This window comes from Struthio camelus, chromosome 1 (assembly GCF_040807025.1).
Source record: "Struthio camelus isolate bStrCam1 chromosome 1, bStrCam1.hap1, whole genome shotgun sequence".
In the NCBI taxonomy this organism is placed as follows: Eukaryota; Metazoa; Chordata; class Aves; order Struthioniformes; family Struthionidae; genus Struthio; species Struthio camelus.
The window spans coordinates 52360820-52387907 of NC_090942.1; the positions used below are offsets into that span (position 1 = coordinate 52360820).

General features: G+C 39.8%; 1 protein-coding gene and 1 non-coding gene across 2 annotated transcripts; one reads left to right on the forward strand and one right to left on the reverse strand.

Annotated features, from left to right (window-relative positions):
- Nucleotides 1–1758: 1758 nt before the first annotated feature.
- LTA4H (leukotriene A4 hydrolase) lies at nt 1759–18251 on the reverse strand. The gene is made up of 19 exons (XM_068938140.1): nt 17973–18251; nt 16791–16921; nt 14531–14651; nt 13842–13910; nt 12897–13001; nt 10696–10748; nt 9873–9945; nt 9401–9541; nt 9172–9195; nt 8110–8180; nt 7897–8008; nt 6793–6937; nt 6607–6710; nt 6221–6291; nt 5529–5583; nt 4580–4675; nt 3952–4034; nt 2607–2711; nt 1759–2288 (listed from the first exon to the last, which is right to left on the reverse strand). The coding sequence occupies exons 1-19, from the start codon at nt 18129–18131 to the stop codon at nt 2168–2170; spliced, it is 1839 nt and encodes a 612-aa protein (XP_068794241.1). The 5' UTR covers nt 18132–18251; the 3' UTR covers nt 1759–2167.
- Nucleotides 18252–18408: 157 nt separating this feature from the next.
- Nucleotides 18409–18480, forward strand: TRNAD-GUC (transfer RNA aspartic acid (anticodon GUC)). The gene has a single exon. It is a non-coding gene; the product is annotated as a tRNA-Asp (tRNA).
- The last annotated feature ends 8608 nt before the right edge of the window (nt 18481–27088 follow it).

Consider the following 27088-nt stretch of genomic DNA (forward strand, 5'->3'; position numbering starts at 1 on the left):
ATTATTATAGGAATACATTTTTACTGGGTCTTCATGTGGGGGACAATGCCGCAGCAGAGGGGGATATCACTAGTGAAAGGCATGCTTGCCACTGTTTTTGTTCTAGCTCTGACAGCAAGAAACCAAGACTAGCTGGCAGTCTTAATTCCAATGGCTAAATCTAGAGATAAGACATGGACTTTTACAGCAAAAAAAGAGTTGCCCCAAAGCAAGTAACATGGCAAATATTTCTAAAATCAAAGGCAGTAGCTTTCATTGCCAACTGATAGCTTGAAGCAGAATCTTTTAAAACCAGATACTCTCTTCCATCAGAACCTTGTCCTTGCTCATCCAGGTGGTGCAGTAGTAGAAACCTAATTAGGTTTTGGGAGTGAATGAAAGGAACTATGGAAAGATATAATCCGAAATGCAGAAAAAAGTGCTTTTCAGTCAGTTTTCCACCAGAAGTTATCACTCAGAGGAGTAGCAAGAAGAGAGCAAATGACTCCTTAAATCCTTAATACAAGAAAGCGGTAACAATTTAAGTAGCTCTTTGCTCACAAGGGAATTACTAATTATTTTGGTTCAAAAAAAGTCAATGTTTTATTATGTTTCTTAAAGGTCAAGTAGGGACAAATTTCATAAAAAGAAGTTAAACTGATTTTTGAGCCTTAATCCTCTGAAGATTAATTTTTCTATCATTTTTAATCAAACTACTTAGAAGAGGTTAAGACATAGAAATGTTAGCGTTTAATAGAGCAATGTCGGGTGCCTTGAATCAACAAAATTCAAGGAGATATGCTCATGCCTTAATTCATATTAGAACTACTAACACGAAAAGATAAACCTCCTGCTAAAATAAGTTAATTTCTTATAAGCTTATACTAATCAAAACTCAGAAGTAAATTGATTGATCGACTCTCCACTCTCATTCTAAGCACTATTCTTAAATCCATTGTATTTGTTAATCTTCCTCCTTCAAAAAACCACTTTTTGATTTTGCTCTGTTACTCCTTGACCTGAGTTTATTTCTATTTCAATGGATTTTATTTATGCTAGTTGATCATTTTCATGAAAAGCTTTTTGGATGTCATTTTCAAATTCACTTCAAAAAACAACCTATAGATGGCAGAATCATAACAGTTTTACCTAAACCATCCACTACTGTACTTGGACTAAAGTGCTGAAACAATTACAAAAAACCTCAATCTTCCTATTTTTTGGGGATTCTTATCTCTTGTTTTATTAGTGTAAGTGATCATGCTAGAACTGGTTAAAAATGAAAATATAAAACAATTCAAGTCAAATCTGGGATGGAAAAACTTGGGCTTTAGTTCTCCTGCAACAATTGGATTTTTTTTTAAATATAAAGTGGGTTGAAACAATTTAAATAGGTCACTAAAAGCATAGCAAGATATTGCCTTTGAGGTTTGGTAAAAAATTCAGCTTGGTTAAAACAAGCAAATTAGCTATTTCAGCCAAATCAAAGTATTAGTGCAATGAGTGCACTGCATAGGATCCAACAGCAATACTTAAATAAAACCACCATGTTGTGATTAATGTGAGGAATTAACTAATATTACAAGGCCATGACAAATCGGGCTAGAACGAAATTTTGCTCAAACACTAGAATGCTGTGATCCATTCAGGTCTTCGTAATCTGTTTGGACCCACAATATTTTACATCACATAACAAATTTCTCCCACAACACAGAAAGGTAAATACGATAAAATTATTTTGAAACTTTTTTGTACAGATCAATACAAAGACAAATAGACTGAGCAATAAAAAGATTTATTTTAAGTCTTCAGATACTTGGAAGTTTCAACTGTATGTTTCTACAAAAAAGAAAGCTGCGCACAAAGAGTGACAACATCCACCAATAAATTTTCCACGTTTTAAAATCCCACATAATTGACAAAAATGACTGCATCTCAGAATAGCTTTTTGGGTTTTAAAAATTGATTGTAACAAAAATCATTCTCCCAGTTCCATAGATACAGTGATTTTGCAGTTTCACTTGGAGGTGTAAAATAGAAAACTTAATTTGGCAGATTGATTTTAAGCTAAATTAGTATTAAAGCAGCAGAATGTTTTACAGGATAATCAAGCACGCGTACCAGCACATACTGCAGGATCAGTCTTTTCTTTTTTTCCTCAGGAATAAGAACATTTCGAAGAAATTTGTCACTGATCCTGTTTCAAATCTTTGCCCACAAGCATTGAAGTGACTGGGTGCATACAAGCTCTGTGCTCCAGAAATGTCTTGACAGTCAGATCTCGGGACTTGTCAAAACTGTAGAGGTCCCTGTAAAAAATCCAACATCACAAAAATCAATGAAAAAATAGCTTAATGTGTATTTTCACCTCAAAGTTTTATTTTTCCCTTGAAATCTTCATATTTAAATACATAATGGGAGACTAAATTTTCCTCAGTTAAAGATAATCAAATAGTGGAAAGCTATTCTGAAGATTATCGTGTTCAAGCCACACAGAAGTTTCTGTATTACATCACTTGCTTTAAAGGGTTATGTACCTATGTTAAAAATATCAAGTATTATATATACCCTCCAAATACTAAGAGTGCCACAAACGTGAGCTCCTACGTTTTGAAGATTACTTTTACCTGAACAAGGGCCGAGTAAACTTCATCCTGCCTTGATCTGTAGCCATTTTTAGAGCAAGAGGAATGGCTTCTTCCCACTTGGCTTGGATGCAGAGGCGTAGCCATCTGGAAAAAAAAAAATTACGTTTTTATTTCTCCTTCATTTTCATTTGCCCCAGTTAGTCACCTTATGATTCTGCCTGCACAAGCGCTTGCTGCTGTCCTGTGTAACCATAGGAATGGGAGTCTACCATAAAGTCTATATAAAATATGTAGTGTCTGAATGGCTTATTAAAAAATGTGGACTTTGTTCTAAAAATACTTCTTAAAAATTGCTTCAAAGTTTCTCCAAAGTGGTATAATTATTGTAGTATAATTTTTTTTTGCAACTCTATTTCTTTTATATTCCAATAGTGTGCAATTGCATCGTTCAGGATTAGCACTCAATTATATAGCAATCGTTACATTTGACCAACTCATTAAAAAACTCACCAGCATAGGCATGCATTTATCATTTTGTTTTAAAAGAAGAAATTTTCTTGTTATGAGAACCACAAACATACGCTTAAAATATCTGCAGGTTTTGTGATAGGAAACAAAGAAATGTAAGAGGTAAGGCGGACTAATCTTTGCTATTGCAAATATAACAAAGTACACAACCATAGCAAAATATGCAAATCTTCAAGTTATTTGTAAAGATTACTTTAGTCCTCAACAATACACTTTTTTTCGATTCCTAAGTGACATGTTTTAAGAATATGTAAATACAAAATAAAAGAATTTAGGATGGTACAAGAATTATAAACTCAAACCATTTGGCTACAAGCATTTCCTCTTTGTTTAGAAACTTCCTCTGAAATTTAATCTTTCAGTGAGACAAAGAGCTTTGTGATAACAGGCATTAAAACATAATAAAAAATCTGCAAGTTGTGCTGAAGAAACATGGGGATATTAGCATAAGAAGAACTCAGGAGGTCAGGCCAGAAGATCTGTTCCTGACTGAATACTGGCAAGATCTGTCAAGCATCCTTATGAAGCCACAGAAGTTGCTCACTACTGCATTATCCAACACCACCCTCCAAACAGTAAGTTATCAAATTATCAGGTTCCCTTGCTAGCATGACATGTGAGAATCTAGCAAAGCTAATCCACTGCTCACTTTCAGCTCTTCTGCATGACTATATTTAAATAATTTGCCCAATTCATAATTAACAGAACATTGCTCCCTAGTTAACATGCTTACACATGCATATACAAAAAAGTAATGGTTTTACTGAACATCAGTTGATTGATTGTTTATGAAACAGGACTATTTGTTTTATGAAAGCATTTAACATGAGAAAAAAATATCCCTACTAGAACAAACCTGAATCTTATTTCAGAATTGGTTATGGCATTGAAGTTATATACTTCCTGCATTCGTTTCACATGCGACACCGGAAGCGGCGCCTAAAGAAGGAAATTGCAAAGTCAGAATAAGTCAGATGTACACCTCAATCCATATACTTCAAAATATAAACAAGCTCTTGAAAGAAGACTGATGATAAAAAAAGACAGAATTAAAAGCTAACTATGATAAATATAAGTATTTGTTCCTTTCACGCTCTCATAGTATTAGGGAAATGTCAAGGAATAAACACGGGTATTCCCAAATGCACATCCAGTACTACCAGAACATTCAACACTTGAAGTTCTTTCATTCAGTTCTATCTGTAGCTTATTTAAATGACAAAATGTCAAAACCAGACAAACTCAAGCACCTTCTAATTTTCTTTTCACCTTCCAATCTAAAGTACTCCATATGTTGCTCATCAGGTGAAGAATCAAACATTATCAGGGAGGCGCAGCTGAAAGTTTTAGTGACTATCCAAAGGTGAGAGTCAGTTATTTTAGCAAGTCTAAAAGAATACGGACAATTCAGTTCCAAAGCACATTTGGGCTTCTGTGTCTGCTTTTGAAATATCAGAATCTGATTACACCAGGCACACATTTACCTCCAGAAGCAGCAGTGCCAGGAACTCAATCAACTGATGAGATGACATTCCCTTCAGGTCTGCTGAGCTGAAGGAGCACAAATCACTCTCTTTTGCCTGAAAAGAAAACAGTCATTTAAGTTTTTAATAGGTATTTCAGTGCACAAAAAAGTGTATTTTTTTGTGTTTCGACATCTGCATTTACTTTTGAGCCGTTTCACATAAATAGATACTACTTTGTGATATCCAAAACTGCACAAATACAACACAAGAGAGAAAAGGTGGAGGGGTGTTAAGCTACTATGCGATGTTTGGTATTCTTGACTTTCATTTTCACTTGTTTTCTCCCCACTGATCTTTCTGTTAAAGTTAAGTGGAAAAAACAAATACTTTTTCCACAAAAATAACAATGAGAAGAAGAAAGTTGAAGAAAATATTCCAGTACAGTAAAAAGCCATGAAACGAACAAAATGAACATCTGTGGAATTCTCTATTAGTTGCATGAGTTTTCTGGTTGAAATTGCATGGTATTAGTTACTTACCGTGATGTATGTATTTTATGTTCTGATAAGAAATACATACTAGCTCCATTAGAATGTGGGGCAAGCACTGCTAATACAATGTAATCAGTAATGCAGAGATACATTGGCATTTGTTTTTAATCCAAATATGAAAGCCATACTATTAACCTTTCAAAAAGAATATTCTCGGTCTAGTTATTATGTATGCATAACACAAAACTGTTTGCCTTGTTAAAATATGCAACCCGTTTCACATACAGAACAAATTCACAGACTCTATGAGGAAAGACTACTCTATGAAATGCAAAATCCCTGGCAGCAATATCACCACGGTAAAATATATTCCCTCTCAGCAAACGATAGACTTTGGAAGAGAACGGCTCACTTTGTACGAAGAAAACTAGCTTTGCGAGATACAGAGACCTCAGAAGAAGTCCTTAACCACTCACTTTGATCCATCTTTGGCTCAAGGTAACGCAGGCATTTGCTAGTGTCATATCATATCTGTCAAAGACAAGAAAAAGAATCACACTTCAGAAACTCAAACAGCTCCTGTAGCATTTTCACAAGAATGCTAAGAAATTCTTTTCAAATGACTGCACATTTGTTCATTATAGGCTCCAACTCAATATTGCAACTCAATTTACAAAAGATATATTAGCACGAAACACAATTCTGTGTTTTCATTCCTCATAGTAATCAAAGCATTTTGTATATAGGTGACACTGTCCCTTGATCTCATGTGCATCTGTCCTAAGATTATGGATATTTTTGAGCATACGTGATGTCTAATTGTGTGTATATATATATTTATATATGTATACACACACACACACACATATATATGTATATATAAAATACTTTGTAGCTGAAAACAAAATATTCTTTTTTGGAAAAAAAGCTTCCATGGCAACTTTCAAAGCAAAATGCACTTTCACTGGAAAAAAAAAAAAGAAAATACTAAGAGCAACATTGTTTCCCCCTATATACATATATATCAATTTCTACAAAGGATATTTTCTGATGAAAGGTGTGTGGGACAACTTTCACCCTGTTTACAAACTGTTACGTGACTGTTTGAAAAATTCTGTGGAATCTGGAGAAGGACAGGCCAAACTACAACAGAAGATAGTATACTTACGTAGGTTTCACTGGTGGCATTCCGGGAGTATGCAGCCAGGAGTTCCAATCAACTTTATCAAGAACATCTACCTATAAACAACACAAATCCTTATTCAATTTAAAATGTAATTTTTAGAGAAAAGTATACCCTATGAAAATTAGTTTCACTCTTATTTTTTTTAAACATCCCTCCAATGAAGCTGAAGAATCCTATTAAGTATTCTCTTTCAGAAAACGTACATCATAACGCAAATCTATCATCATAGAATTTCAGACTACATCATATTAAGATCTCTAAATGAAGAGCAGAAAGATAAGGACAGGTCCTTACAGAAGGTAATTCCTGAGCTATGCCACAGTTTCACATAAAAGGTTTCAATCAATTAGGTTTAAATATCATCCAACCTTATCCTTGAAGTAGGAGTACAAACACTTCTTCCAGTCCTCAGTTGTTATGCTCTTATAAGCAAACTGCTGAATGTAAGCCTTCAAAAAGCCAATGAAGACATCTAACAATAAAAACAAACAACTGTTTCACTGTTTGTAATTAAAATATGAAAGAATAAAATGTCTAGTCTGACTAATACTTACCTGGTCCTCCAAGAAGTTGTTCGAGGTAAAAAAGCAAAGCAAAGCCCTTCTCATACGGAACAGATGAATAGGCAGCATCAAGGTCTACTTCATTCAGATTAGGGACGAGGTGAGTTATAGGATTTGTTTCTCCAAGAGTATTTATCTGTGACAAAGATATAACAAAATATATTCATCCAGAAAGGCAAATATTCTTGCAAATCACTGCTAATCATATTTATAAAGGTATCACCCATCCTAGACTGAGATGGCTTTATTTTAAAACATTATCTCTCATTCTTCTTCCTGAAGTCCTGAATTTGCACAAAATTCACTAACCTGTTTTCTCATTTTGTTTTATCAGTGTTTGACAGCTTATCAAATAAAGAGGTGAGGATCAATCACCCCATGCCTCTGTCATTCTGAAGTAGTTTAATTACTACCACAACCTTCTTAATCACAAGTGCCTAATGAATTACACATATCTATCCCTTTATTAATAACTTGATTTAAACAGGCAGTATAAAGCATAAAATACAACACAGAAGCATTCATAGTAAAACAGATGAACTGAGTCATCACACAGAATGAGAGGGGCTATGCTGTCACAGACTGGAAGCCTGAAGTCTAAGCTTAACTATGCTCTCTAACAACTAAATGAAATAACCTTCCTAGACAGGAACAGATTATATACTCAATTATAATGCAGTAGGCAGAAAAAAAAATCAGTTACTTGCATTAGGCATTGGAAATTCTGACAACTGAGAAAACTGTCATGCTTGCAAATAATTTTGACAACCTCTCAGCTACTTCCCAGTATACTATCAGTTAATATTGCAGTTTAGCCATACTCTAGAAGAACCAAAACAGTCTGAAAAGACGTTCATCCTTGCAGAATAATTTAAAACAGTTCAAAAGGCTTTCTCTATCCTCTGACTGAGCAAGGAAGCTATTTACCCTGGGAAGACAACATATACCTTGAAAACTAAAGCTACTTATCCTCCAAGAAGTGTTAGGAAAGCTGACTGGATAAGTCTTATTTGTGCAAAACATTAAATGTGTCAGCTTTATTTTATTCAGGTTTAAGTTTAAACATAAAGTTCTCATAATTTTAAAGATAGTTACCGTATTCTGCAGCTCTCTCCAGCCTCCTAGGGCATGAAACTGCCTTAACTGCTCACCAAACAACCGACCACCAATCCTGCGTTCCAGGTATACAGTATGTCCCTCGTTTAGCCTAGAAATATATTCATGACATCAGCACAGGTAAGATGGTAAAATTAATTTCCTTGATTTCTTTACAGATATGTTTTGTATAGCACTCAATATTACACCTACCAAAAATGCTCCCATGTTTTGTTTGTTACCAAGTTTCCCGTCCAGCTGTGAGAGATTTCATGAGCAATAACCTAAAACATAGAAAACAATGACAGACCTACAAGTTAGACTCCCCTGGAGAATGAACCATCAAACACCAACAGAAAGGAAAAATCATAATGGGATGTTACTGTTTTACATTCTCAAAGCCAACTGATATTCACAGCTCTGTAAACTTCTCCATAGAAATTTTACTTAGAGGACTACTATCCTACTGAACCTTCTCCAGAAATAATTTTGAATTTGTAGCCTGTTAAGTCATACGGCCAAACTAACTGGCAACAATAACTCATCTGGTAACATGGTGCACACACTTGTTTATCAGAAATCACATTTACAGAATACTGGATGTATGTCAAGCGACAGACTAATGCTACTTTCCCACTTGAGCAACTGCCGTGGTGCTGGGATGTTCTAAAAAAAACAAAAAGGAAGAAAACAATCACCCCTAGAAGAATAATGACACACGATATCCATGTCCAAGTATACATGTCAAATATTTCAGCATTCTTGTGGTAAGAGAGGGATACTCTTTTTTTTAGCAGTGTATCAGTCGAGTAGAGAGGCTAATGAGATAGAACAGCACCCAGAATAGTCAACTTTGCAGACAAAGCTAGAACTTGAACACGATACCCACTTTAAGAGAGAACTGTACATGTTCTAGTGACTAAACAGATATAGAGAGACAAGTTTCCTCCAAACAATTTAGATAAAAACACAGACAAATTGATCTTAACTTACCTACACACAGGACAGGAAGAGAGCTACTGAGTAGCTGACTGAACTTAGCCCCCTACGAGTACAGGCACCCAAGTCATTTGCACCTGTTCATTACACAAAATATATGCTAGAAAACGTACTTAGAACTAAAACTCAATTTGAAAGACTTCCTGAGTGACTGCCTTAGCTTTTAATTCACCCAATGAACAAAAGACCACATTTACAGATATTCATTACAAAGTAAGTTAAAACGCAAGTTCAAGCTATGTTCTGTTTGAAGACATGAACGTATTTTGCACTTACACTTGATAGAGATCGATCACCTGCCTACAAAAAAAAAAAAGACAGGATAATTATGAGTTCAAGTAAAACTCAAAATATATCAACTTAATATAGTTTCACATATAACTCTAAAGAAGGCAGAAACATTTACAGTTCTTTCTGGTAGAAACATTAATCCAGTCTATGGATTAATATCCAAACACTGGAGCAAGCTCAAAGGAAAGGTGACTTTGGGAAGCATTATACTTACCAATAGTGTTGGAGTTACAAAAGTAAGGCAAGGATTCTCCATGCCACCATAAGGAAAAGAAGGTGGCAGGACTAGCAGATCATACTGTCCCCATACATAAGGTCCTGCTAATCCTTCTGCTGTTTGCAGCATAGCTTCAGTCTGAAACAAGAATTTGCATTAGTTTCTAACAAGATATCTAATTACAAACTCTAAATAAGTTAAAGCTATCGACCAACACCCCATTCTTTCTCAACTTGGGATGTTCCACATGCAAAACGAGCACAAGGCTCTGCATCAACCCTTATTCAACATACTCAATAGTAGCCTTGTGTTGTGCTAGAGGAACGGCATCTTTGGCGGGGAGGCAGGAAGTGGAAGAAGGAGGGGTACAGATGAAAAAAGCTGAACAAAACACTGAAATATAGTCTGTTTCTTTTCCAGTACTACATCAAACACTAAGTTCATAAAACAATTTTTGTTAATTACCTACCTCAGCAAATTCATAGGCTGATTTATCCACTAGCTCCTTTTCAGCCCATACCAATGTCCTTGGGCCAATCTCTCTATTGAAAGTAAAAGATCCAGTGAGACACAATGAACTGGAAGTAATTCTACGGGAAACTAACATAGAGAGCATAAGATGTTTAATGTGCTTATGAGTAATCTGTGCTGCTGAAGTAACTCATTAGAGAATCTGCTTCCTTTTTTACTCTCCACTGCCAAAGCAACACTAGAAAAACTTTATCTAAACAAAATGAAACACATTCTGTTGAAACACACACTGTTCAGTGAATGTAATAAATAGGAAACACATTCACAGATTTTAAAATGTTGTAAAGCGCTAATATAAAAGCATTATTCTGGGCTAGACTAACATCCTTATTCAGGTGAGCAGTGAGGCTGAAGCTATTTTCTGCCTTTTATACATGACAAAGCTCATCTATTACTAGATGAGAAAGACAATAGTACCTGAGCTAAAAAAAAAAAAAAAAAACCCACACACTTAGTGGTTCCAAACTTTTCCAAACTCTTTATAGTATTCCCTTTTCTTACCGCAAGAGTATTTTTCCATAGAAAAATGATGCAAGAGCAAATCAACATGCATATATTTTGATTAAAGAATTCGAAAACATAAATTAAGCAAGGTGCAGTAATGTAGAACAGAATGAAGTTCAGTTCCAGGATGAAAAGAAAGTTAACCACTCACAGATAATTGTTTAATGTTCTGTCAAAAACTAGAAACACAAGGTCAAGTAACAGAGAGAATTTTCTGAACTGTTTTTATAATTATTAGTATTTATAGTTTCACTCACCTGCTTTCCAAAGCTCCAACCACTAAAGCAATCAGGTAGCAAGGTATCGGAACCTAATGGAGAACATTTAAAAAACTTATTAGTGATGCAAGATATCAACACGGCTGATTTAGTCAAAGGAAAGAGAGGTATATAAATAAAGTAGTACATTTCCTCCACAGTTTCATGCCTTGCATTAGCATAAAGGCACTGTTTTTATTCCCCAGCACAACTTTCCTTTATTTGTTAGAAGTACTTGCTTCAGGGATCTTTCACGCAAAAGCCACAAAATTGCATTGTTTATATTTGAAAAGAAAAATTTTGCAAATATGAGTACACACACAGAAATGCAATCAATTTGGCTAATGTTTTTTAAAAAAAGTTAGTTTTCCATACTCCTTCCAGATCCATTAGTATTTATGGAGGATGATCCAGGAGATACTGCTCAGATAAACAGTTGTATCACAAAAAAACCCAGCAAAATTTTCAATGAATTCAAGCAAACAAGAAGATTTATGGATACAAAAGGTTTAAGAAAACCACTATATATAGATATATATATATATATAGTACACACACACACATATATTTGTATGCACGTGTGTATGTGTGTGTGTGTATATGCAAGTTCCATGTTTGAGATTAAAATAAAATCAAAACATGAAAAAAAATCCAAGGCCACAGTATCTTGATAGCAAACTGCTTTCCCCAGTGCTCTGAAAACAAAAAGGGATAATATAAACCTGGTAAAGTTCCATTTTAGTCAGACTAAATACTGTTAAATAAGTAACTCTTTAAACCATAATTACTTGGAGACAAAACTTCTGATAAAATTTTAATCCACAACTTACTCTCACCAAACCACGTTGAAATTATTTATTGAAATACTCATATCACCTTATGTGTTTTAGTTTATATATTAAACTATAGAACATACTCTTGAAAGACTTAAATCCCCTGGCTTGTGTTACATACAAGTTAGAAAATAAAGAGGATCAATAAACCCCTAAATTTTGATGCCCAATTTGCTGATTTGAAGTTCTGAAATGGCTTCAAATCTCAATGGCTGTTAGGTTATAAATTCATTTCACAGAGGCTGCTCTCCACTACGCTTCTTACCAGCCTGGCCATGCAGGAGCAAAAAGAGACTTTAGGGATCTAATGTTGTTCTATATTATATTAATCACATGTAGCTTAATTTCAATTAGACCAAATTTTGTTACACGTTGTACAGGTCCACCAGATTTATCAACAGTGCCTTTCTAGATAGCATATCTCCCTAGAAGCCTTACACACTAGACTAAGAACAGCAAATGTTTCTGGCTCTACAGAGCAGGTACAATACTGCATATTGAAGAGCTCACAGATATAAAGTGACAGTGATTTCTTTCAGGTTTCACATAAAAGCCAAGTCAATTTAACAGCTGCCACAGCTCAGAGGAGGTTCCACTCTCCTCCAGCCACACAACTCCATCCTGCCTTCACTCATCCAGCCCCTCAGCAATGCAGATCAGCTTACTAGAACTATTTGGGGTTTTTTTGCTTATGGAAAGTTTTTCTGTCAGTTTAGCAAAATGAAGTAGGCTCACCAAGAGATCTCAAACACCAAAACTGGCATGCAAGAGGCAGTGGGAACAATAAAGCCAGGAAAAAAAAAGAGTGGGACGTCAATGTTAGGAGCAGGGGAGTCATTAAACTAGGTGCCCCATTTCATGAAACTTCATCCTAAGAATGGTAATATTTAAGTAGCAGGAGGCACTTCTCATAAAAGTGGAAGTTTTCACCTTTTTAAAAGTCTCTATTGTCAGAATGTGCTCAACTTCACGTTAAAAATTGATTCCACTGCTCAACTTCACTGACAAGTTCCTGGTAAGCTTAAAATTTGCAGGATCTGACTTTCAAAACTCACTCCCCTGTCATTAAAGCCCACTCTTCGGTTCCCAAGTATCAGTAAGAACAGAAGGGTTTAATAGGACTAGCTCTGAGTATATACTAAGCATTTTCAAACTACACGGGCTTTCCTGGGAATACCAAACAACCAGGAAACATCATCAGCATCTACTAGTTGACTTTTCAGATGTGGAGATCTCACATTTTCATTGCAGCAAAGACTCATCATCAGTCATACAATTTATCAATGCTGTAAGAACCACAGCTGAACTGCTCCATGAGTTAGGAACGCCATCACCTTAGGCCTCTTTGTACTAGCCTGTAGCACTTACATTCTGACTGAAACGGTATATCTTCCGACTGCTGTCCTCTGGGTCAGGCATCTCTCCATCACGATGAGCACTCATAAGAGCCACCAATTCTTTAGGAACAGATACCTGGAAGAAGGTTATCCAACTATTAGGAATTCAGTCAGCACAGAGGAGAGTGAAATCGCTTTTCTTAATAGAGCCAACCACCTTTATTTTATTTTATATATACACACACACACACACACATATATATATATAACTATAATATATATTATATATACTGTATATATAATATATACTAGAAAGAGTTATAGCAAAAAGAACAGTCCAGATTTGTTTTGTTGTCGTTAAATTTTCCCTCTCAAGTAGAGCAAAGGGTGCGCAGAAAATTTTGCTTTGAAGGCTGGCAACATTTGATTAAGCAGAAGGACTACCTCTGAGAAACAGCCAAAGATTCACTTCCGTTAGATAACTGACCATCACAATATACATCTCACTTTTTCCTTCCCTAAAACCATTAGACTACTTACACTGATATTGCAAAGATACCACAACTACTCACCAGAGCATAACACTGAAGGCATACAGGGGGATTTAAGTTTATTTTTAAATCCTTGAAGGAAAATAATTTCAAATATTTGTGCTTTATAGCAATTCTTGCTGTTTTACAGTCACATTTTCCTAATTTAAGTGCATATTTCTTTCCAACTCCAGCACCATGTTTTTTTCTTTTGGAAATAAAGATATATGTGAACGAAGGTAGATATGAAATTTATAAAACAAAACGGTAAACCTAGAGAAGTGCCACAAAGATGATGAGCAGCTGTCAGTGGCTACAGAAAACTACAAGTCAATATTCCCTGTTTGCATTTTAGACCACATTCAGGAAGCTATATATTAAAAAAAAACAAACACCTATTGTTGCAGTAGCCTTTATTTAGATACACATGACTTAGGTTCATCTACCTCTGCATAGTATGTTAGTTTCACAGCAGGAGTGTCTTGACAAGGAAGGATGGCTCTGCAGTGCGTAGCCTGGAAGAAACAAAATCAGCGAGAAGTACAGAACAATCTTTCTTATACAGTGGATTAAAAGCACATCAAACTAATATATTGACAATCTGTACAACCCATACTGAGAATTCATTAGCCACAAGCCAGTATCTCCTGTCACTTATGGCTTGTAGTGTTTTTCATAATTAAGAATTTGCTAAAAGAAATAATGATAGATAAAACAGATTAATAGCCACACGTGTTGATCGGAAAGAACTAGATGTTCTTCAACAGAAATACTGGAGAGGGTAGAGCAGTTCTGCAAGTAATAACTTGCAAATATATAATAAAGTCTCAGCAATATCCTGATTTATTAAGTGTTTTTACTTATGGCCTTTGATACACACTATTAGAAGTTGTGGGCTACTGTTCTTTCCCTTGCTAGCCTTAGGAAAGGTCTTCTCTTGCAAGGAAAAGTACTGGGTTATGTATATGTGTATAAATCAAAACACATACATAGACAGATATACACAAACCCATTACAGGACCGTGCAGCAACATTAAATTCTACGCTGAACAAGTTTCCTCTCCTACCCTTCAGAAACTGAGGGGAATTCCAGTGGTATGTAAATAACATCTTTAAAAAGAATAGTCAAGCCAACCTGACATTGGCTGAATAGAAATGGATGTTTCTTTCCAGAAGTTTGCTCCGGAGTAAACCACTGGAGAGCTGAAGACTTTGGAGAGCTTTCAAATGAGATTTCGACAATTGCTTCCTGTCCCCTGTACAACAAAGAACATAGTCAGATGGTTCTGACACGACTCCTGATTATTGCTGAAATTCCTTCACAAACCTTTTTGGAAAACAGTAATACCAAGTTTTGCAGCACTGCTCCAAAGCCAGTGAAAGTATGAATAAGTAGCATATTAAAACAACTTTGCCCTTTCAATTGATACAAGCATAGTAACAATTAGCTATTTCATTTCAATTCTAATGCCTCAAGAAACTTCCTCTTTTATTGTTTTTACTAACCATAAATTTCTCCTCTTCTACAGCCCAAGGAGAACTGGAACTTTTTCTTTAAACTAGGAGGCTCAGCTAAGTATATATAGTCTTCCCACAACTATTTAACACTATACACATAAGTATAAAAAACCCCACAGCAATAAGTAGACAAAACAGAAAACGCATAAAGCCTGTATAAGAAAACTTGCCGCAAGATTTAAGATTTGCGCATTCTGCAAGTCAAAAAGTTTAAAACTTGCAACCGATGTTAGGTTTTGTAAAGGTGCTCCTTAAGTAGAAAAAAAATTACTAGATACAGGAATTACTGGAAATCCCCACTAACATTAGGGTTAATGAGAAAAATACAAAATGCCCCAACTTTAGTCAGGGCTCAGGATTCAAGAACTGGTGTTAAGGAAAAGCTAACAGCTCTGTGCAAGATAGGCACCAATTTGCTAACAAGAGTTCACATGTGCAAAAGATGATACAATCATATGCTTATTTTTTAAAACAAAACGTAACCATCACCACCACCAAGACCATGCAGAAGTACACGCATCTGTTATCTGAAAGTTCCAGCAACTCTTTAGAATTAACAATCCAGTCATAAATCAGAAAGAACTTCAGCTAATCGGAGAAACTGGACGCTAGATAAGCTGACCAGGTGTAGATATCTAGTTTATAGTCAGTATTCCAAAGTACATATTTGACAACAAAAGAAAAAGTAATTTGTATCACCATAAGGCACATATGCTTACTGAATAGTTAAAACTTACAGTTGTAACTCTTACCCTTTCCTATCACTATTAAGACTTACATGGGGGACCACAGGCAATACAAGGTAATAAATTCTTAGCACTGTATCTGTAGCTTTTTTTCTTACAAGAAAATCTAGCAATGAAGAAAAGCTGAAAGTCAAACAAACAAAACAATTCCCTACGCCTCCGATGTCGCCCGTTTGTTCAAGTACTCCATTTTTCAGGTTCATATCAGACCATAAGTGTTCTCCCAGAAGGGACAGGCAGCACATTCTGTATGGCTTTCCATTATTGCTTTTACTTAACAAGAATAACAGCTACTGTGTGACATTCCTTTTTCTTCCACTTTACATATTCTTCTAAACTGTACCAATTCAGAGAAGGAAGAAAAGTATTAAGAAGCAAACGTTGAGTTTCGAGAAGTAGCAATCACTTTCGAAAACTCATCAGTAAATGACAACTTATTATAAAATTATATTCAGACAAGGGAACCGCCTCATACAATCGCAGCTTTTAGCTTGAGCACATGAGATATCACGGAGTTACATCACAGAAAGCAAACGGTCAAAGGACCACGCTGAACTTGGCAACAACTTTTTATTTCATACAACTTAAAAGAGGTTGCTTATGTTTTGTTTGATGTCCATGTTTTTAGAGACCTGAGCCTCTAGTCAATATGATAACATTTGTATTGTTTAAAAATATATTTCCATCTAATCATAGTGGCAATCTGCAGTCCTGTGGGAGAACTGCAGGAGATCAGTCCTTGTATAAAAGGAAGGAAAACAGGGTCTGTTGCTCCATATGCTCCCTACTGGAGCAACTCTGAACACTGAGGCAGCTGAAGCAGAAGGAAGAATATTACCAATGAGAAATGCTGGAATAATCGTGACATGTTCCACACCATTTCACTACTCACTTTAGCAAGTCACTCCACAGATTATATCAGACCTGGACGCAGGTACAAAGACTCCCAAAGATTTGTCTGTCTAACGACAGGTAACTATTAAAATTCAACTGCAAGACTGTATATCAAATAAACGCAACACCCTAACTACCAAGTCCTTTCGCCAGCTTTATACAAAGACTCTGCAGACAGAAAGTACCTTATATTGTGCATTCTGGAAGCCCTCTAAAGGAGCAGGCAAAGGTACATACCTCCTCAATTCAAAGGGAAAAGTGATTTCCAGTGGAGTCCCCTTGAAACTGTGCTTCTGTCCAAAACCAAATTGTGCATCCTGTCCATTTACAGTCACTTTAAATATCTGGAGGTCTTTTGTATCCAAGACCTGTAACGAAGCAAATATTATATACTTGTTAAATTGTGTAATAATTAACATAGCACTCATCAAATCTCAAAAACAAGCCTATGTGAAGAAAAAAGGGCTTATAAGTAAAAACAAGACAACACAGTAGCTGCGTTGATTATTGGGAGTAAAAGAATTTTAAGACAGCAGCACCCAACTTAGAACTGGAGGGGAGAAAGAAAACCAGCTTCTGACCATGGAAGTTAAAACAGGAGTCTACTGACTTACAAAGTGAAAAGACTTCACATGACTACTCTCAGATAAGGAGAAAGATTCAGGAGCTCTTGCTGAGACTTTCATCCCGCAACGGGCTACTATCAGCCAGGACTTTTGTACAACAGATGATGCGTTCAACAATGCAGCATTCACATATGCAGCAGGAGGAAAGTTTTGGTCTTTATTACTAATAGGATGGATTTTTTTTTTTTAAGCTTAACACAGGAGGATTTTACGGTGCTAGCAGGGAGGGGGAAAAAAATACCCCAAACTTCACTTTGGCCACACAGTAAAGCTGAAAAGGTTTTGCTTTTATTTGCATTAAAACAGCGGAATGTTCGAAAATAGCCGGCATAATAAAAACCTGTAAGAAAAAGCCATGAAGGCAGCTTTCTAACGGCTCGGCTTATCCCTACCCACTCGGCAACAGGCTCTTCGCCATTTCCATGGGGAAAACCCGCCTTTCTACCGCTCCCTTTCACTCAGCTCAGCACTTCCAAGCGGGAAGCCGCCGCCCGCCAGGAGCAGCCACGCTTCGCCCCGGCGCTGACAGCACCGCGCAGCCAACGCGGCAGGGAGAGGAGCGCGGCGCCCTCACGGCAAGGAGGCTGCCGGGGCGGAGGAGCGCACGGCGGCGCGGGAAGCAGCGGGGCGGCGGCGAGGCGAGCGCCGAGGCCGCGGCTGTGGAGAGGCAGGACAGGGCGGGGGGGGGGGGGGGCCGGACACAGCGCGGCGGCCTCCCCCGCCGCCCTCGGACAAGGGCCCAGCGCAGGCCGCCCCCGCCGCGGGGTCCCCGCCGGGTCCTGCCCGCCGTTACCAGGCAACGCAGCGCCTCGCCCTCGGCGCGGGCCGTGAGGGCCGCGGTGCCCCGCAGCGCCCGCGCGCCGAAGTCCACGCGGCAGCGCAGGTAGAGGTGCCGCGTGCGGCAGCAGGCGGGCGAGGAGAAGGAGCTGCCGTCCACCACCTCCGCCGCCATGGCTCGCGCACGCCGTCTGGCCCTCGCCAAGCGGCCGCGGGCGGCGCTGCGGCCGCCACGCGCCCCGCCCACCGCGGTGGGCGGGGCTGCGGGCCGCTGGGGCGCGTAGTTCCGCGCTCGGCGGGGAAGGGGGAAGGCAGCGGGCGGAGGACTACAACCCCCGTGGTGCATTGCGGGAAGGGGCGGGGCGGGTGGGTGAGCCGACATGCCGGGGGCACCGAGACGTGCGGCTGGAGAAAGGATTTAGGGGCTGGGCGCAAGGCTTTGTTCGTACAGTTCCTCGTTAGTATAGTGGTAAGTATCCCCGCCTGTCACGCGGGAGACCGGGGTTCGATTCCCCGACGGGGAGGTACGCGTTTCTTTTTTGTTACTCCCCTGGCTCGTCGTCTTTCTGGTTCTCTCCTTTCTGCAGTGGCATCTACACCGCAGGCAAAAAGCAATTCTTTGCGAAATCAAGGCAGTTGCAAGAAGGATGTTGAAAAAATACCGCAGCTGTTGGAAAGGAAGTATAGGAGTGCAGAGAAGAAAAACATGCAAGCTCTCCGGTACTTGCTAGCTATGTGCTTCAGGACTGAGGCAGTCCGGGTGGTTAACGGCGCAGCTGAAGGAATTTACAAGCTCAGCTGCTTAAGTGGAAGAACATATGGGGGAAGTATTTTCTTGCTGAAATAACTCAAACAGCTGAACAGGGTTTAGTTAAGCTTTCCAAAACCTTTCACCTTTTTTCTTAAACCAACGTGGAAAAAAACCTAGCCTCCCCCAAAATCTGTGAGACAGAAACAATGGAAAAGTGGATGGTTCAAACAGATGTTACAGTTCGGCGTTAATTATAAAAGGCTGAACGTTAAAGAGCGAAGGCCATCTCCTGGTCCATAGTAATGCAGCCCCTCGTTTTCATTCTAAAACTGAGAACTTCCAAGACCAAAAGTCCCCAAGGCCGAGCCAGATCCCAACCTGATTCTGCGTTTCCAGGCAGCAGGCCACATGCGATTGACTGCTTCAAAATTGCTCCTAATTAGACCCCGGGGAGGATGAATGTGAGAGCTGTTCATCAGCATGGGTGTCAGTGCAGCCAGGGAATGAGTCATGATAATACCACTGTCATGCACAAGCTACGAGCGCTTTGCAAAACAACGTTGACTCTAGCATCCCTGCTTGCAGTTACTTCTTTGTTTTCTGAAAGTCTTTTTTTAGATTAAAATTTGCACCCTTCATATCTGCCAAAAGACGCTTTTTTTTTTTTAACATTTCAGCACAAGGATACTAAAAGAGATTTCCCTTTTGTTGGAGACCTGTGGATGCCTAGTAGTAAACACAGTCTCCCAAATTTCTCTTCTTCCAAGTCAGGGAAGAGCACCATGGCCGATCACGTGTAAGGGTGAAGGAATTACCTTAGGTCACGAGTTAAGCGAGGGGTAGGGCACTGCGCCGCCTCCTGCTAGAGAGGCTCAGGAGCGAGGGCTCTGCTTGATGCCTCCTCCATACTGCCACAGCCTCCCTTCTGCTCTGACGGGCCAGACGGCTGCCATCAGCAGGCCCCTTAGTCTGCAGGTGAGCTGGGTCTGCTGTATCGGAGAAGGGAGCAGGAGAAAATGCTGCAAATGGGTAACGTGTTGGCCCTGGCTGTGAGGAGCATGAGCATGTAGTCCGCTGTGCGCGTCTCGCGTTGGGCATGGGCGATCTGGAGGAGCCCACTCCGGCCCTTGCTTTGTGGGCTCGGACGTGTTGGGTGGAACGAGTCTGATGTCCTGACCTGGATACTGTAAGCAGATTGTTCTGTACCTTGAGCGCCGTTGCATTGACCGCACAAATGTAGCAACAAGCGCTCAGGTTATGAAATACACCCAGAGAAACATCCCCTCTGCGCGGTAAGATTGAAGATCCAGTTTGACAGCAAAGTTTAGCAACTCATGGCAATTACTCTTGACAAAAAGTTGCCAGAAGCCACAGACATGTTATGCAGGCTGCAGCGCTTAACCTTTGTCATCCTCACTTCCCAAAATGGCACTTCCTCAGTCAATATGCGGATAGCTGTACTGCCACCCAACACAGCTGTGGGGAGAGGGCCAAGAGCCCTCTGCTAAAAATGTCATGAAACCCCTTGCACCTGCAGTGGACACAGCGCTCAACTTCTTGTCCAGAGGATCAATGAGCAGAAACGTTTCCCCTACCTTTTCAGGCCCTGGGGCATTAGGAAACAAATCTTCCTTCGAGCTCGCCTTTGTGAATGCGGACGTCCGGCACAACGCGGGGAGCACCCACCAACCAGCCTGCTGCTTCCCGCTGTTCCCGAGTCGTATTCCCGGGTCCCGTCGGCCTGGAGGCAAAGGAGCTGCGTGCGGTAAGCTGCGGGGACAGAAGCAATGCAAGACGTGATTTACGGCACGGGGCAAAGCCTGTGGGTGCCCTGGGAGCGCCAAGGATCTACCAGCCCGCCGCAGGGTGACCACTGCTATCCCATCTGGACATAAAGCATACCCCTAAGGAGGGACCGGGAGAAGCACAGCACGCGAAGAAGAGGGGACGTGATGGGTGACACTGGCCCCAGGGACAGCCAGGAGCTTTCCAGAAACCAGCCAGGCTGCAGCCACACTCAGACAAGCCCAGATGACCCCTGCAAGGAAAGGAAAGGAGTTTCAGCAGGTGTGTTGGTGCATGTATTATAGAAAAACTAAACCCAGCATGTTTTCCTTTTCTTTCTGCAATTTCAGGATTTCCTCCCATGCCCACTTCCCTTTCTCAAAATCCACATATATACGCCATCAGCAATCCAAAGAAACTAATTTTGTTTAGTTGGCAGTTTATTTCAAAACCAAGGATGGACCGCAGAACAAGATTAAAGAACTGTTTAGTAGTTCATATGTGTTGGCACCAAGTCAGGCAATTTCAGCTGCCATAAAACAATAATGGATTAGAAAAGCAATTCGTTCCCAGCAGAAATATGCTGACGCTGCTTCCCAGCCATAAACAAGAATCTCGGGAGCAGTTTGGTATTTGCTTATTTGGAGTTTTCAGATTAAACTTTGACAGTGAACCAGCAACCTGCACAAGAGGCAAAGTTTTGCTACAGAAGTGCAGTTGCTGTAGTCTGGGAAAGTCACTTTCATTTGTGAATGGACAAAGGTAAAAAGAAGAGGAAGCATCAGCTCGGGGCGTACGGCTGAGTTTTACCCAGTCAGCCCTTTTCCCTGGCACTGTACTTTGTTCCCACCGTACACTTCCTCCGGGGCAGCTCAACCGGTCCAACATGGCAGCCTTGCTCCAACCCTTCCCATACGCCTCCTCAGCGGTGCTGGCATGCCCCCGCCAGCAGCGGGGAGCTGGTACCCCTGAAACGCCAGCAGCGATCCCAAGCAACCCAACCGCAGGTGTCCCCACCACCTTGGGTCACAGCAAGAAATTCAGTTCTGCCCAGGTCCATGCTGGTATCCCCGTGGGTGAAGTCTGCAGGAGGTACAAGGCAGGGGAGCCCCAGCATGAAGCCTCTTGCGTTGTTTGCGGGAGGAGAGTCTGAAGGTCCAGCATCAGTGGAGTTTAGAGGAACAACCACTGTGATGTTGCCAGCAGAAGTCTGATTTCTTCCTCAAATGCCTGTTGTATTATCGAGGCACAGCCTTGTTTGATGCTTCGGTCATCCCATAAGGCTTGCCATCCCATGCGTGTTTTATTATCTGCAGTGTATCAGAAGTTCAGGGAGGACTGACAGCAGCTGGTAGAGAAAGCTGTGGCCAAATCAGCAGGAGCTGGCTGTACAGCACACTGCTACCTGTAGCCTAGCTCGTCACACAGTGTGGTAGCAAAGAAACACCGATAAGAGGTCTGGGCTGGAGTTTCAGTTAAAGCATGTTAACAGCATTTCATAGCCTCAAGCACTTTGTTACTCTGTGTATTCTGTCCTCTGTGTGTTATATTCATATGTCTAACTATGTGCGGTTTTATACATGTTATATATACGTGTGTGTGTGCGTGTGTGTATATGAATAACTGTGCCCAACTTTTTATCAAGAAGAATTTTTTGAAAAGCAAAAAATGGCTTGTCAGCACTGGGAACTTTATGCTTCAGGGGGAAGACAAATTTATGAGTGCTGAAGATCCCGGAAGTTTTATGTCATTGGTTATTCTAACAGCGAGGAAAAGAAGAGAGGGCCCCTTTTTAAGCCTAGTAACTATACTAATAAATTCACATTTTAAGTCTAGTTGAAAAATAAGTTCTAAGCAATTGTTCTGGGCAGTCCCAATGGGGAAAATGTAAACATGATCAGGTACAGAAAATATTCTACTCGTATTCTCACTTAGAGGGAGACTAATCAATAAATAGGAAGATGAGGTTGATCAGCAAGAAATACTGGAAAGAATAGACCTAGGGAGTCTTGCAACATGTCAGGTAATATTTTATCCTAATCTCTGCAGGAAGTAGTCAGTTAGGAAACGTTTGTGCTTTGTTATCAAGATTTCTGAATTTGACTACTAAATCAGATGTTGTGATTGCTCTCTGTTTTTCCATGTGTGTCAGTGCCTTTAGAGCAAGGAACAAGCACCTCATGAATAGCAGCTTGCTGTACCTGATTAATTTGGCTTTCCTTTCTTCTAAATACAAAGGTGGTTTGTAATCAAAGGGAGGGTGGCAGGAGTGAAGAGAATGCCATGAAAACCTGGTGGGCAGATAAGTGTATATATGGGTGAGATTTTTTCACCTATCTTTAGATGTCTGAAAGTGGCCATTAAACCTAAATTTGTCATTCAGCTTTATTCCATAGTGAATGGAGAGTGACAGGCACATCTGAAGGGCACTCCATCCCATCCTGAGAAATACAGCCAGACATGTAGCGAACAGGTTCCTCTGAGGCTGTAAAATTCAGTATTTTCACTGTCCAGTAGCACTGCTCGCATTGCTCATTAACTCATTCAAATTAGCTTCAAAGACCACAGCAATAGCAATGTTGCATACCCTGGACAAAAGAGCAAGTGCTGTTATTAATCATTCTAACAGCACATTGTTTACATGCTGTCTTGCAGGTCAGGACATCCGATGTACATGTGATGAACTGGCAGTTTAGGAGGATACAAGCCCTCTAATCCACCTTAATTTTTCTACAGACACTCCTGAGGCTAAACTTTGTGTTCGATAGCAGAAGGAAGTGATTCCACCTCAGATTGCACCAATAGCTGCTGTAGATTTCTAATCCTTACACATTGGTAAACGAGTTGATCACATAAATAAAAAAGCACTGCAAAGCTATTAGTCGATAAAGACAAATACAGCATGTGTTTGCACTTATTTCTTCTGCAGGCCAAGTTTGGTCTGGAATGCACTTCCTTGATTCTGCCCCAGCGGGCTCTGCAGGCTCTCCCTGCTGTGCCCGGGCACCATCACCAGCTCTGCTCTCCTCGCACGGGTCCCCAGGGGCTGCATGCTACAGCTGTCCAGTAATTGATCCAGTTTCCTAGGATAGATAGGGTTGAAGATATTTTAGAGCAATGTTTTATTAATCCTGAATGCTTTTGTTTTTGAGCGGCTTTTGAACACCTATTCTTTTTCTGTTGTTCTATGCAGACAGTTTCTCAGTACTGTGCTCCACACACGTTCTTAAATGTCATGTGGTCTATTAAATATAACTCCCTTTATTCTTTCTTTCATTTAGAGGGAAACTGTTTTGTAATTTTTTCAGTTCCTCTTTTTATCTAATTTTTAAAATATTTTTGCAAAGATAGTCTTTTTTTTTTTTTTTTACTTCCGTGTTGCTAAATATTCATACAATTCACACTTTCAGAATCATTAGCCTCAGTTTTTAGGTGCTGTGTTTAAAGTACTGTAGAGACCTGCTGTTAAGACTCGCAGAATCACAGAACAGCTGAGGTTGGAAGAGGCCTCTAGAGATCACCTAGTCCAACCCCCCTGCTCAAGCAGGATGACCTAGAGTATGTTGCCCAGGACCCTGTCCAGACAACTTTTGAGGAGCTCCAAGGATGGAGACTCCACAACCTTGCTGGGCAACCTGTTCCAGTGCTCAGTCACCCTCATAGTAAAAAAAGTTTTTCCTTATAGTCAGACAGACCTTCCGGCGTTTCAGTTTGAGCCTGTTGCCTCTCGTCCCGTCACTGGGACGTCTGAGCTTAGCCTTCTCCCTTCAGGTATTTATCGGCATTGATAAAGATCCTCTTGAACCTTCCTTTCTCCAGGTTGAACAGTCCCAGAGCTCTCAGCCTCTCTTCACGTGAGAGATGGCACAGTCCCTTAATCATCTTTGTGGCCCTTCACTGGACTTGCTCCAATAGCTCTACATCTCTCTAATACTGGGGTACCAGGCTCTGGTAAGGACAATTCCTGCTTCAAAAAAATCCCAGATGATGCAGAGTTAACTCTCTATTCTGTAAATTTGGTGCTGAAGTGTATTACATCACTTAGCCTACTCAGCATTTTGGTTTCTTCAAAGTCTTTTCTTTGTTAAAGTCTTTTGAAATCTGCTGGATGGCAACACTTCCTCTTTTTTGTCACGTTATTCACATTTACCAACAGTAGGTTACAGCATCCTCCTCCTTCAGCACTGAACTGGAAAACTGATGAGTAAAATAATTAGAGATGGCTGAAACAAAATTTGGAAGTAAAACAGTGCTGTATGAGAGCCCTAATGCACACACAACTTCATTTAACAGGCAGACAGAACTGTTGTATGTAAGGAAATGGTCTATTTTATCCATGTATCTATAGCTTTTATCAGCTTCGTAATCTTCCTCTCAATCATCAATTTTAAAAATGTATATTTCTGAATGATTTCATTCAGAAAGAATGAAAGAAGACCTTTCTTTTCACACGCTAAATTTTAAATATCCAAGAATCCCCATTGAAATAAAAGGGACGATGTTTCACACAAAGCACGTTCATAACTGCTTTGCGTGAATAGGAGCCAGATGCTCATCTTCTTGCAGAACAAACTCCATGATAAACAAAGGGGATTTTTGGTTTTGCTATTTTAATATATAAAGCTTTCCAAGATGAGGCTTTATGTTTGTTTTCACAGGGTCTAATTTTTGCCTCACCTTTTGCTTGGCTGTCAATACAGGCTGACCTCTGGATAAACTGTGGGTATTGTTTTAGGGGTAAGGGTGCTATTTAATTGCATCTAGATTTTGTGCTGGCTTTCTGTGTATTAGCAAAAGCCACTGCCTTCTATTAATCTTATATGCACTGCAAGAGTAAAAACATTTTCTCTTGCTAAAAGAGGACTGCAGGTGCCAAGCTGTGTTGATTTGCATAACACAGTCTTGAAAAGTTGTGAATGGATAAAACATGAGACATATGCCAAAGTATAGAAACTCCGTATGCCAACAGATGCATAAAAATACATCCATCTTCTCCCCTGACACATGAGGGGATGGCTTCTGGTCAGTTGTAGCATGCAGTAATTAGGTCTTGAACATGAATTGCCTCAATGTTGAGTCAATAGAGTCTATGTCTGTAGATCGGTAGGTTGGATTTCTTTCAGCTAGACTTGATTTATTTAGCTAAATTCACTTCTTCAAGCCTTTTTTTATTCCTCAGGGAGATGGTGCAGAGCTGTTGCATGTAATTATCTAGATATTTGTCCCTCATTTCCAAGCTCAGAGCGTTAATACAAACCAGAGCATGAAAACTACACGAACTACACAACTGTGCGGGAGAGCACCATATTACTGAAAGGCTTCAGCAAAAAGTAGAATTCTTGTGCATCTCTTCCACAGTCTTTATTCAAGGATAGGAGCAGAAAGGAAATATTTACTAAATAAGAAAAGACTCTATAATCTTGAGATGAGAACTTAGTCATATGTTCTCCTCTTTTCAGCCAGTGTGACAGCATCTCTGTGTGCTATTATTAAGGTAGCAGTGGGCTTGCTTGTTTCTTCTACCTGCCTTACTGCGTTCACATCATCTGCAGTGTTCTGCTATTAACGCAGCACCAACCAATGGAAATTTTTACAAACCATTTTATTTTACAGTTCTGCCCCTCTTATATGTACAGACTTGGCATTAGACCAACGTTTATATTTCTGCACATACTTAAATGCTGTTGTCAATCCTTCCAAATTTTAAAGATTTTGTGTCTGGTACAGAAGAATTGCTTATTTTTTTAATTGGAATTGGCCTTTCAAGCCGTTCTGTTAGGCTTTGTCTGACAGCAACATTTGCCAGGTTCAACTTCTAGACGTCGAGCTAAAACCTGGGAAAATGAAGTTAGTCCATGTCAGCACTTAGCAAATGCTAGTTTTTCATCACAAGCAACGAAAGAGATGTAATTAGACAATAGTTTATTACAGAAAGGTAAAAAAAGGAAAGAAAGAAAGCAGAATATTAATTAAAAAAGCCAAAGCGCGATACTTTCTCCAAAATCACTAAATGATAATGTGAGCCTTCATCATTTCTTTATGAAGGACTGATAGGATATTTCTTCCTACAGCAACAGCTTAGTCACAGTTTGCTGTTCTCTACTTTTCTCAAACCCAGGTATGCCTTCACTTATCCCCATTTAACAGGTCCCACAGTTTACTCTGCAATGATGAGCTGCTTCTGCCGGCTAACTCTTCATTAGTCACCTCCTCTCTTGCTATTCCTTTACCTCAGGGATTTCAGCTCCTTTGCAGAAATACCCACAAAACCCGCCCAGTGTTCTTGCCCTAAAGGGCAGACTCCTTAAATAGATGTACGAGTACACTTCCTTCCTTGCCTGAAACGGGAGCGCATGGCTATTTCATAAAGCAGAAGAGCCTTCTCCCCTCTCTCCCAAATTACTGCGTGACACGCAACATAAACTCAACCTGATCAGGTCTGCTATTCAGGTGGTTCTCTCTACACTGAAAACCTACAGAGCACCCTGCCCATCCAGCTTTCCACTCCCACAGCACCCTCAGCAGAGGGGTCGCTCTTCTGCTCTTGGTCCCTCATACTTAATCCCAGCAAACTGATGGTGCTACACTAGCATGCC

What these genes read in the sequence shown, in the direction of transcription:
- LTA4H (XM_068938140.1), bottom strand. Translation starts at nt 18,131, where the DNA reads ATGGCGGCGGAGGTGGTGGACGGCAGCTCCTTCTCCTCGCCCGCCTGC. An exon ending in TTTCCCTTTGAATTGAGGAG is followed by an intron (nt 14,652 to 16,790) that starts GTATGTACCTTT and finishes TTTGTTGTACAG; the next exon opens with GGGACAGGAAGCAATTGTCG. An exon ending in GGAGAGAGCTGCAGAATACG is followed by an intron (nt 6,938 to 7,896) that starts GTAACTATCTTT and finishes TCTTTGTCACAG; the next exon opens with ATAAATACTCTTGGAGAAAC.